At 39.6% G+C, this 12,432-nt stretch overlaps 1 protein-coding gene across 4 annotated transcripts in view; it reads left to right on the forward strand.

Moving 5' to 3' along the window:
• The window catches only part of SYTL2 (synaptotagmin like 2), a 64,514-nt gene that overhangs the window by 7,366 nt on the left and 44,716 nt on the right, over positions 1–12,432 (forward strand). For all 4 annotated transcript variants that reach the window (XM_042793305.1, XM_042793306.1, XM_042793307.1 and 1 more), the window contains one exon: positions 8,408–8,849. In XM_042793305.1, coding sequence (XP_042649239.1) covers positions 8,749–8,849 — 101 coding nt within the window. In that variant the 5' untranslated portion in view covers positions 8,408–8,748. The remainder of the gene's footprint in view (positions 1–8,407; positions 8,850–12,432) is intronic.

Raw genomic sequence — 12,432 nt, forward strand, 5'->3', positions numbered from 1 at the left:
TTTTAAGCAAAGAGTGGAATATAGGGTTAGTTGCCTTCTTGAAATTCCAGTAGCACAGGAAAAATTTGAAGCCAGGCAGAGACTCCTTGTTGTTACAATATTTTTTGTGAAAGTGCCTTTTAGATTTCTTATAGCTACAAGCATCTAAGTGAAGGAAAGCATAAAGTGAACGAGGGAGATGTATCCTCAAAGCATGGTCTGCCTGGGGCAACTCTGCCACTTTAGCCTTTTTCTATCGTTTTTGTTTTGCCATTTTTAAAGAACTGCATAGTACATAAAGGATGTTTTTGTTTGACTTGAATCAAGAAACAATGCTCACTGGCCTAGCACAGGGAAAGCTAAACCTCAAGCTACAATAAGTATATTTTTTTGAAGAATGGGGAAAAGGAAGAAAAGGATTCAGCAGCTTCTGGTTATATGCAAATGTTCTCTATAAGACGCTGTGGGTAAGAGGAAGAGCAGGAGTGTTTTGCACTCTGCAATAAAAGTTTGTGAGAAGGGAATGGAGGTGCTGCTGTCCCCATCTCACTTTTATCTTCCATACTGAAGATTTAAGTTCATACAGATTCCATATGTTTAAGATGGCAAGTCTCCTGAAGAAGAGGGTGAGCACTTCTTTCCTGTAAAATAAAAGGAAGCCATTGGCATCTTAACAAATCTTTTTTTAAGGAACCAGTTACTTGCATGATGAATGTCAGGGTTTTTGGGAGAGCAATCTTTTAGCTGTTTCTTGTGAAATTTTATTGCTAGGATTTGAATCTGTCTTTTAATTATATGGGGAAAACATTCAGAAAGAGCTAGCCATTAAATGCAGAAGTATGTTGGATAACTTCCCACCAAGTAATCAGTTTTCTTCCAATCTCTCTTAAATGTTTTACTTAAATCTGTTTTCAAACAAGACATAAACTCTCTCTTAAGCTGGACCCTGTGCGGGTCTAATGCCAATGCTGACATGAGGAATGAGAAAGTGGGGATCTCACAAACTCTCATTGTCACACTTCTGCTTCTGGAGGGAGTCATGTCCCTCTGTAAAGGGACATGAGAATAATTGTTACATGATACACTGCTTTGCCTTCAGAGATCTAGAGGATTGAGCCACCTTCATTATTATATTTCACGTCCCTTACCCTGAGAAAATATTCTTTGTGTTGCAAGTCTTGATGAAAATAATTATCAACTGGAAGAATTACATTCTTGCAAATGAACTATTATTAATTAAAACAGTGTGCCTACTGGGATTTAACCACAACAAAGTGCCAATGGTATGAAGTGCAAGGAAATAAAACTAGGTTTGAAGAACCTCAGAATTTATAATGGAATATGCTGATGTTATTGATATTAACTTTCTAGAATATCTAATTTTGAAGCTGCTTCAAAATTCTTTCTTTTTTTAGTAGTTTTATGCTTACAGCAATGTGAAATAAATGGCATGGCATCTATAGTTAGTCCAATGAACAGTGGTCACCGGGAAATGAAAAATTTAGGTGTGTTTTTCTGAGGCTTCTCTTTAATTTATGAACCTCTTGTTCCAGAGACCACATCCTCTTGAAACCACTGGCCTAATGACAGTAAACCCTAATAGGTACAGAGATTGACATTTGTAGACACTGCTGCCAGTTTCCAAGCCCTGTGAAAGAAATGGCAAGCTGCCATATGTGATTAGAGGGATTAGGCCACAACCAAAGCAAATTATCCTTTTCTCTTGCAATTTTCAGTTGTTAACTTTTATCCTCTTTCTGTTATTAACATTTTGCACTCTTGTTCAGAGTAAATGTTGTGTAAAACAGAACAACTGCCTGTATAGTCTTCAAAGTTATGAAGGTCTTGACTTCTTACCAAACAGAGTAAAATTAAATCACATGTAGAGCTGTGTGGACCAGCAAAGCAGATGTTCCTGGAGAAAAGTGAAGTTTTTCTCAAGTGCTCGTATTACTCTAGCTGCATTTCTTCCTCTTCCAGCTGGCACATCATTATATAAGGCTGTCAAGGAGAATATTTTAAGATTGCAACTATTTTGCAGGTTAAGAACAACAGGGATTTTTTTTGGTACTACTGAGGAAGAGCAAGGTGTGAGTGAGCAAGGCTTGTTCTGTATCGTATTTTAATTTTTTTTCCCCATTGTGGCTGTTTTGAGCAGTTAGTTGGTCCTATAATTGCAGATAAGTAGCTTCTTTCCCTTAACTGTATTGTAATTAATATTGCAGAGGAGAACACGTACATTTATGACTGGAATAAAATGAAGCATTAGTGTGTTTGTAAGAGCAACTTCAATGTTGCCTTGTTATAGATATCCTACGTTCCTGCAAAGGTCTCTGTTCTACCAACACTCTCCACAACTAGCTAGACAAGTACTTCTCTTCCTCCCACTGACTAAACATACATGTTGGCAAATACTGTTCTCTAAATTAATCTCTGGAACTGCCGCAAATATGATATGCTATGTATACTCTGCTGTTATCATTATGAAAAAGCTGATAACACCTCTTGAAAGAGCAGCTGGATTGGCTACAGATATGCGTATCTTACTGGGTGATCTCTTCCCTTCTGCCCCTTTGAGAACTAAAATGGCAACAGGTCTTCTTGTGTTTAAGTTCAGGTCCTTACCATTACAGGCAACCATGTTTAAAATTCTCTTAAATGATGACTTAAATCCCTCCTGGAAGTTAATAGTTTTTCTTTCTCTGCTACTCATACTGAAATCCATAATCATCTCATCTCCAGCGCAAATATGTTTATGCCCCTCTTAAAATATTTGTGCTTATGGCAACACTGACATTTAGCTTAATTAGCTGTTGTCCCTTCATGGGATTTGCCTCATGTATTTACAGAAAAAATATATTCTCTAAGCCTGGGATGGTGCCAATTGCCCGTGACTGTACTACTTAAATGTCAGTGGAGATTCAAAATTGTTCAGGAGAGTGTTTGTTTGTTGTTTGTTTGTTGTTGCAAAGCTGTTGCTTGTAGGTCTCATTCATGGTCAGAGGTACAGTTACTGCCTAATGGAACCTCCCAGGGTGGTAGCTCTTATCTCTTAGCATTCTTTCTGGCTTCCTTGCTTCAAAATAAAGGTTTATTATTTTCTGAGCGTAAGTGTAGGCTAAACCTAGCTATTTCTCTTCTGAGAATGAGTTTCTTTGCAGATGCAAATTGTTATATTGCACGATTCCATTTATCTGTCTTCCTCAGCTTCCTGTTGACTTATGTCTGGACTTCCAATTCATCCTTGTTGCTTGCACTGATATGTCATAGCTTTCAAATGCATAATGCTAAACCTTCTTATTTTTAAGAGCCAATAGGTTACTTGTAACTAAATGCTTTGTGGGCTGAAGATGTATACAGATGAGAGTTGCTGATCAGCCAGGCCTACAGGGTAATTGTTCAGCTGAAGGAGTTGGCAGAAATAGGGGAGCAAAAGCAGCCAAAAGTGTAGGATTGGCAGTCACCTTCTTCCATTTGTTAGAAGGCATTGGCTGTAGGACAGATTCTCTGGAGCAAAGCTCTAGAAGCTTAGGTCTACTGTATAAGGAGCTCTTGAAAAATAATTTTGCCATGTAAATTTAGGTCCTTATGAGGTTTCTGCATGCAAAAGGAAATCTTGTTGATTTGGATGGAACATCTGACTGGGGTTTTGCCCTTTGTTTTCTGATCCTGTTGATGAGCAAATCAGCCATGGCAAACTACTCTAACCTCTTCCTTGCCTTTCCCTCATTATATCCCATAGGTGTACACTGAGTAGAAACTTTAAAATCTAAACTATGATTGTGATACCTCTTAATGTGATATATTATAATGTTTGGAATGCAGTATTTGAATTAGGATTCCGTTTTGGTACTTGGGAGAAAGCAGCGGGGGGGGACAATCAGAGCTCTCTGTAAAGAAGCTTGTGGACAAGGTTGCTTTTCTGTTATGACTTGTGTTTGGGAAAAATGTAAAGCCTTACTTAAAGGAATTAAGGTGTATAACTATCTGAGAAGGTTTTGAGAAATTTTGTAAGATAAAATTATTGGATGAGTGCCTGGCCTAAAGCACTTGGAAGTTGTGAGTAGCTTAAGGGTGGGGAGGAGAAACTACATTTTGTGTCTTCTGTTTCTTTTATTGCCTAAGCATAGAAGCTTTCATGTGTGAGTTACATAAAACATAATTTCAGATTCCTGTGTATTATGTGGATTGGAAATCTTCTATGAAAGGGAAGATCTTTGTGTGGTTTCACTTGAATTTAAGGTTGAAGAAAAAAAAAAATAATGCCAAATATCCTAAGACTTATAAATGTTAGTCTACAGCGTATGACAGCCTTTTTCCAGAAATTAGTCAGCATGGCATTTCTATCAATTTCCATGATTTAATCTGTCTGATATGAATCTTTCAATCTTATTTAAGACTTAGATCTGAAAACCTTCCTGGCAAAGGAAAATTTCCTATTGAACTTGCAGTGACACCAAACAAACTGTTGAGACCTCTCTGTTCTTTTTGGCATGTATATGGGCCACAAAAAGAAAGCAAAAGGATTGGGTTTATGGCAGTGGTAGTGGCTGACTTGAAGGGGAGGAAGGTATTGATATTTTTTTTTTTTTTTTTTTTTACCTTTTTAATTTGGCCTTAAGTCTTATAACAGGTGCTGTACTCTAAGCCAGCAGTTTTTACCTTCTGTGCTTGGAATTAGTGCTAATAATCTTTTGCAGAAAGCCAGCCTTGCAGTAATTTGTATCAGCTGGTCTCATGAGGTTGGCCAAGAACATCATACACAGAAAGAGGTTTTCTTAAAATAGAAACTGATCTGGTTTCAATTTGTGACTGACACGGTTCCAGTGACTAAAGACTTGTTATCATAGTGACATGTGATACAATTTGCACTATATGGATGATACACATTAAAGGAGGGGGGGGGAGAAACCCAGCTGATTATTGCTAGTGTTTTCAACTGCTTATCCAGTGTGATTGGGGGCCAGTGTTTCAGGTACTCAGACATACCTTAATGCATTATTTGTTAGCTTTGCAAAGAAACCTAAAGGGTCTCAGCTGTACTACTCAGGACTGGGGAAGATTTTTATCATAACCTTAGGGTGGGAGCAAACCCAACTAAGATGCCTTGTAAATCTGAATACAGGATGAGTGCAAGTGGATCAGAATTCATGTAGGATTCTCCTCTGAAGAGCTGGGAGGGGAATGTGCTCCAGTTAAGCCAGACGTAGTAAGTATGTTAAATTTGGCAAAGCATAGCTTTGTGAACTGTGGAACCAAGTTTTATGACATCTACCAGGAAAAATAATGGTTAGGAGTCTACTAGGGTAGGTGGCATCCTGCATCTGATTGAAAATAAAGTGGGACTGCAACCTTAGTTGCAGTTACTGCTCTACAGAATGATGGTATCTGAGAAGTTTAGTAGCAGTGCAGCTTGCTGTGAGCTCCCACAGCCTGTGTGGATGCTCAGCTCTTTCAAACTTGTTCATCTGGGGAGGACTAAAGTTCTGCTTCCACTAGTTTTATTTATTTGTATCCCGAGACATCGATGAAGCCTGCAGCTTGTTTTGTAAATGTTGTCCAACTATTTCTTTTGGATTTTTAAATGAATCATAGACAATATAACACTTCTTCCCTCAGCCTTCTTTAAACATGAAGACATGGTAATGTATCATTCCTACAACAGATTTCTTGATTGACCTGAGGCAAGAAACTTGCCTGCTTTACATGAAAAAATCCTTGCTAATTCCAGTTCAGAGCTGTCCAGATTTTGTGGTTGCAACAGAAGCTTCTGTGCCTGTTGGCAGTACTGCACATGCACATTCGGGGTTTTGGATTAGCACTGCAGATGCTGACTAGTGTATAGGATGGTGTGAAAAGTTTTCATTTGATAGCCAAAACAGATATACATACCTGTTCATAAACTGGAGGAGTGCTGTTGTAGATCCTCAACAAATTAAGGATTGTTTGTTGATAGCTCTATAGTAAGCACTTTTTACTTCTGCCTTATTATAAAATTGTCATTTTCTAAGTATAAAGTTATAGATTGAGATACTGTTATATCAACCTCATGGAACAAAATCACAATGAGATTCATGGAGAAATATGGCAGCCAACCATAACCACATGCAGGTGGTTGGGCTGCTTTTTTTTTTCCTGTTTTTTAGCAGGGAGGATAATCATTAATCTGGCTGCAGCTACCTTCCACATCTGTAAGAAATGATGTTATCTCTAGAGATGAAGTTTCCTACTGAATAGCGCCAGTGAAAATACCTAGTTTTAATCTCTTGGTTGAACTCGTTGCATGATTTTAGTGCTCATTAGGTGAATACATCAGCATCCTGTCTGCCAGATGATCATGTCAGACTGCAAAGGCCTGAGGCAGACGTACACAAACCTAAAGGGCTGTGATGGTAGCTGCCTAAGAGACCTGTCCAATAACAATATCTGCTTCTCACCAGGTTTGTCACCAGGGATGCTTCTGAGGCAAGCTATTTATTTCTTTTTCTTTGGCTTCATTACATCCATGGTGCTGTAACTCGGAGGTACTGACTCAACTGTAGATACAGCTGACTTCTTTCCTGCCCCCCCACCCCCCCTTTATTTTTCTGAGGGTTTTTTGGAAGAAGAGGTGGTTTTTTTTTTTTCCTTTGACTGTTGGTATTGCCTTGTAAGTGAATACTCCTCTGGAACTGTGGCCTATAAAACAGAGACAAAACTTTATTTTAAATTACTGCTTGTAAATGCAGTTTGGTTTGGATAAAGCGGTGAGGGTCATGTTACTGCAAAACTTCTAATTCCACATACTCAAGATGGTTATACAGAAATTATTTCACATTATTCCATATGTTCTGTAGGACAGTGATTGGGCCTACATGGGATCATACTACTGACATAATTATATACTATTAGTGGTAAAACGTTGTGAGTAAAAGTTATATTTTTATCTTGTAAATTAAGTTGTATTGCAGCCTGTGGGTACCATAGATACCCTGACTTTCCTTCCCAAAGCAGGGGCTGGTACAAAAGAAAGGGAAATGACTCAAATGGTTCCCTTTCCCTTGACCTCAAGGTAACCACTTAGAATGACACAGCACTTCTGACTCCATCCGGAAGCAAACAGCAGCTTTTATAAAATTTAAAAGGTTTAGCATAGGGAACTTAACTTTTTAAACCTGGTACCTGACCTTTCAGTGTGGAGTGTTGTGTGTTTTGGGGGAAAGAGTATTTTAGTCAAAAGTCTGTTTACTGGATTGCCACTTGAAGGGATTCTGAGGAAATAATCTCTTAAACCTGTTGCTATTAGTTCTGAGTAGCATGTGAGAAGCTTTTATGAGCAAGATACATTTCTGTTAGAAATGAAAGACAAATTCCTGCAGAAAGAGGCATTGTACCAATTTGAGAACATGTTCTTTAAGTCTTGGACTGGAACATACAAATTCCTCTAAGACATTCCCAGCCTCCTCCCATCTCACTGCTGCAACATGTTGCATTTGGCAGCTTTCATGACTTCCTCAGGGGTTTTCCTTCAGGGCTTGGGATGACTGCTGCCTTTGAGGTCTTTGAAGACATGGAGTGGGAAGACGGGTGTGGAGGGCAAGGCACACAGTTTGGTGGGAGTGGAGTAGGGTCCAAAAGTTCAATGGCTTGTCCTAATGGGATGGTTCTTTTGTTCTGTTTGGTTGATGACTTGCCAAAAATGGTGTCCTAGAAATGTACTAATGCTAAGTAATCCAGCATGACAAGCTCATGAGTTTTAGTCCAAGTGGTTGTTTTGTTTGTTTGTTTTTTCCTTTAAGACTTCTGTTCCTGGAGTTCAGGCAATCTTTCTTTAAATAAACAAAATCCAACTTCTAGCCCTTTTGAAGAGAGTTCATGGACATGGTCCAAGCCTATGCTGGCAGAAGGTGAACACCATGGATGCATGCTGGGCTGCCTCACTGTCCACTGCTTTGCTGTAAGTCAGGGTTGCAAGCAGCAGTGGATTTTTCTTCCAAGATACCTGGCTCTTGTTTATCTGTGTACAATAGCCACAGAGGTTTCATGTGTGCTCTTGTGACTAGACTTTTTTCTTTTTTACTTTAAATGAATGTGATAACTGTTGATTTATTCTTTGGTGTTTGTTTGTTTGTATGTTTTTCCCCTTCCATCTCCTCCAAATTGTTCTGCTGACTTAAAGGAGAACTTAAAATGAACTTCTTTTAAAATGTCATTTGAATGACACTTGATTCTGTGTTTTAGGGTGTGAGTTGTCATATTGGATAGGAATATATTTTCATGGCCACCATGTTCAAGAGGCTTGTAAAACAGGTTTGACTCAAAGTGACCATTTGAACTTCACAAAGTAGTTTAATCACACTGAAAAACTTGTTTCTTTTAATTAAAAATGCATACATAATCTACTTCCCTGATCCCTGATATTACAGCTTCTTCCTTGTCTCTTTTTTAGGGGATGTTTTGTTTGTTCTTAAACACTGGATATGCTGGGTCACTGAACTGTTACTCCAGAAAGCATTGCTGAGAGGACAAGCTGGGAAGACATCATTACGATGGCAAGCACGAATGCAACACTTTTCCAAAAATCTCTCATCTAGTGAAGCATGCACATACTCTACTGCAAGAAAGCAACGTTTGAGGATTTTTAAACCACTGACTGTAACCTTGTCTAGCTTTTTGTGTGCCTGCTGAAAAAGACTTTTCTTCTATATCTTTAAAGCAGACTACAAGACTACACTCCTCAGAAGGATTTAAGATTTTCCTGGACACTTTACAAGCCCCCCCACACACAAGATGATTGACCTAAGCTTCCTAACAGAGGAGGAACAAGAGGCAATAATGAAGGTGCTGCAACGAGATGCAGAGCTTAAAAGAGCTGAAGAAGAGAGAGTCAGGTAAGGGACCTAACACTCTGGGTTGTCCGAGGAAGACCTGCTCGGCTCCTGCTCTGAGTTACTCAGAGCATAACAGTAGATAAAAACAGTTGTTGCTGAGGGCCCCATATTCCACAGTATATGTGGTTTAGAGATTTTTTTTTTTTTTTTTTTTTTAACCCTGGACTAGATTTAGCATAGTCTCTGGATGAAATGCCTCTAACGCACAAACTATTCATTACTGGACAGAAGACTAACTGTTGATTTGGACCCTTACAATTCCCTAAGGGGTCATGCACATTTGGTACACATCTGGCTTTATATGCAGCTGGCTTGGTTTCCTCAGTAAAACATTCAGTTTGCAAGCATCAAAACCTCCACAAACTGAATGAATGCATAATAAGTGGGGAGATTCGATTCATAAAGGGCACTAGTGCCTCAAACAGAAAAGTCGGTATAGATGCAGTCAGCAGTATGTCTGAATGATTAAGTTATACCTCAAACATGAGGAGCACTGGAGCTGCAGTCCAGAGGAGGTACCAACACTACGCTCCATTGTCAAGAGAAGTCCTTGTAATCCATGGCTAAAGCAGAAAATTGCTCCGTTTAATTTGTGGTGTCACAGACAGAGCAATGTGGTGTTATTCTGGAATATTTTGTGTGCTGGGAGGTTTTCCCAGAGCTACTATTAGCATAACTGCCATGAATAGAAATGTATGCATCACCCAGATGACTTGGCTTTGAGAAAGCTATCTACACGGTACAAATATCAGTTGAATAGTGGTTTCAGCTAATACAGATGGCTACTTGCTCAAGAATGAGGACTTAAGTAGTCAGGCTTTTTTTCAGTGTGAAGGAAAGTATCTATTACAGGGCGCACAAAATGATAAATGGCAGAATAATGAATGACAAAGCTTTAGATGCTGAGAGGTTGAAGGGCTACAACACATAGAAGTTTACAGGTTTCTGCTGAGGGAGGATTTTTTTCTCACTGATTCAGTAATCTCCAGGATTCTTTCTCATTGTGATATTCCTCATGAAGACATATATTTCCTGTTTAAATATTTTGATATTATTCCAACCACGATGCATTTGTGATGCTTCTCTTCTGCTGAGAAATATTTTCTGACAAATGCTTTCTGTGTAGGCATACCCCAAAGCAAATGAAACAGCAGCCTGACACTTCCACAAGAGCAGCGTTCATTTTGCTGCATATGCTTGTGTAGCCTTGGGGTTGTTTGGTCAGCATGTTGTTGAGTTATTCGTCTCACTTCTTTCTGTGAAAAAGCAATAAAGGGCAGGCCAGTATCTTCTGGTTAAGAAGGCTTCTCTTCTCAAGGCATTTGCTTCACTGAAGACTGAAGGTAAAATCATTACAGAGGATGGTTCAATTCCACCCCCCCCCCCCCCCTTAATGCAACCTGAGGAGGAGATGTTTTCACCATGTAGTTTTGTCTCCTGTGTCAAAAAGCAGAAAACTGACTTTGCTGTAACAGAATGGGCATTTTCTTTTCTTTACTGTAGGTAGAAAAATACTGACTTTAGTCTTGGAATGGTACAACAGTGCCAGCTTTGAAAAGTGCTCAGGGAAAGTAGTTGTAGATGTGAGTTTTTGAAAACAGTATCTGGGGAAGGGAGCCCTTCCTGGAGCAGAAAAATCAAAAAAGCCACTCTCAGTAGTGGTCTGAAAGGGCTGTCAACAAGTATTTTTGTCTGTGTAACTTTGCTTTTGCCATTTGTAATTCTAGTTCAAGAGGGTGTGGTGGAAAATGCAAGGGACTGCAGGTTGTAGCAGCCTGTAATCAGCATCTTTGTTTCTACAATTAAATGTCTCTTCTGGTTTCTGAATATTATAACTTCTGAGAAGCTAGAAACTTACATCTGAAACTGATTTTTCTGCATAGATGTGGCACATTGAGCTTGCATTTTATATATTATATATTAAAACACTACCTGAATTATATCTCCAGCCAAGGAGATACAGTATTTTAGTTTGAATTCTACCGCCTTGCACACCTGGAAGACTCCAAGAGCTGGGATCGAATGTCATCATACAAACATCACACTCTGACAAAGTGTTGTTTGTATGTGTATATAATGGAAGTATTTTAACGTGATCTTTTTCCCTCTAGAAAAAATTCTGAGGTTTGAAAGGTGTTCTAATAATCTATTCCATCTATGGAGTCTATGTGCTGTGTGCCTGAAGTGTGGACAAACTGCTAACGTGACAGAATCCTCTTTGAGCAACTCCTGGTAGAATTTTACAAATCACCTGATGAAGTCCCTCTTCCTGCTAACAGCTCCTAATATTGCTGAACTGTAGTCAAACTGTGCTGATTAGGCTGACCCACGCAGCCTTCTTAGGCAGTCTGCTTTAATTATTGGTTTGTTGAGTGCTGCGATAGGTGTTTGCTCAGTCCTGTGGCTCCTCTTGTGTTAGTCTGAATTGGGCTGATAGTTTTAGGAAGAGCATCATTTTGGGATCAGCATGTCTGCTTCTTCCTTGATCTCTGCTGAGGTCTGTCCCAAAGGAAAGGGGACAGTGACATTTTCTTTTCATGGGCAAAGGGGTGATGAAATCTCAGATGACAAGAGGGTGTGGTGCAAGGAAATCAAAAGATGTTGCATCCTTTTTTTATTCCTAGTGCAAGAAGGTGCCTCTCTTTGCTGCCAGCCCCTGAATGGCAGTGTTGCTTGGGAGGGAAAAAATAGTGTAAAATGGAAAAGCTGAGTGACAGCTTGTCAAGACTAGAAGCTGGTTTTGAGCATATTGCTGACATTTTTTGTTGTTGTTGTCCTTATTCCTGTCCAGGAATCTCTAATATAACCTGCTGCAGCTGGGTTTCAGGTATTGAACAAATGAGTGGGCTAAGCACATAACTGAATTTCCTGGCAGTAGCTTCAGCATAGCCACTAACTTTTTACAGTTGTGTAGTTCAGAATTAACACAGTTTTGGGCCCTTTCTGGAGACAATAACGTGGAACAGAAATCTGTCTGAAGTTCTGGATTGTGGTGGAGTGGCTGGCCTCTGGCACCAGCGTGTCTGAGGCAGAAAGCTGTTGCGGTCGCCTTTGCGACAGGGTTCCCTGCCGTGGCTATCGGCCCTTCCCAGCAGAACCTCCCGGCAGTGGTGGTGTGGGCTGAGTTTGGGATTGTTTGCTCATTGTGTTAACTGAAGGAGGCTAATGATAGGGGAAATTCTGAAGTGGAGTTGTTTGTGTGGTGGGTGGTGACCGCTGTGTGCCAAACCCCTTTAATACATACATTGGTGTGGCATTGCAAAAAAAGAAAGGTTCGAGGAGCTGATTCTGCTGGGTGCTACACACACTTAACCTTTCTCATAATGGTCAGTGGAAGTGCGTGGCTGTTAAAACCATAGTGTAAATGTGGGGTGTCTTTTATTCTGGTCAGCTTTAACAGATATCATCTGCAGTCATTTTTTGAGGCAGTTTTCCTTATATTATACACTGTCAGAAGGAAGGCTCTTTTTTCTGCTGTTTTTTGCTTCTTAGAATAGGATATATTTAAGATATGGAGGTGAGCTGAATATTGGCATTGGGGGAACTGGACTTACCACTGTAGTGTGAAAATGAATCAGTGAGT

This window comes from Tyto alba, unplaced genomic scaffold (assembly GCF_018691265.1).
Source record: "Tyto alba isolate M040663 unplaced genomic scaffold, T.alba_DEE_v4.0 Super-Scaffold_2, whole genome shotgun sequence".
Lineage (NCBI taxonomy): Eukaryota > Metazoa > Chordata > Aves > Strigiformes > Tytonidae > Tyto > Tyto alba.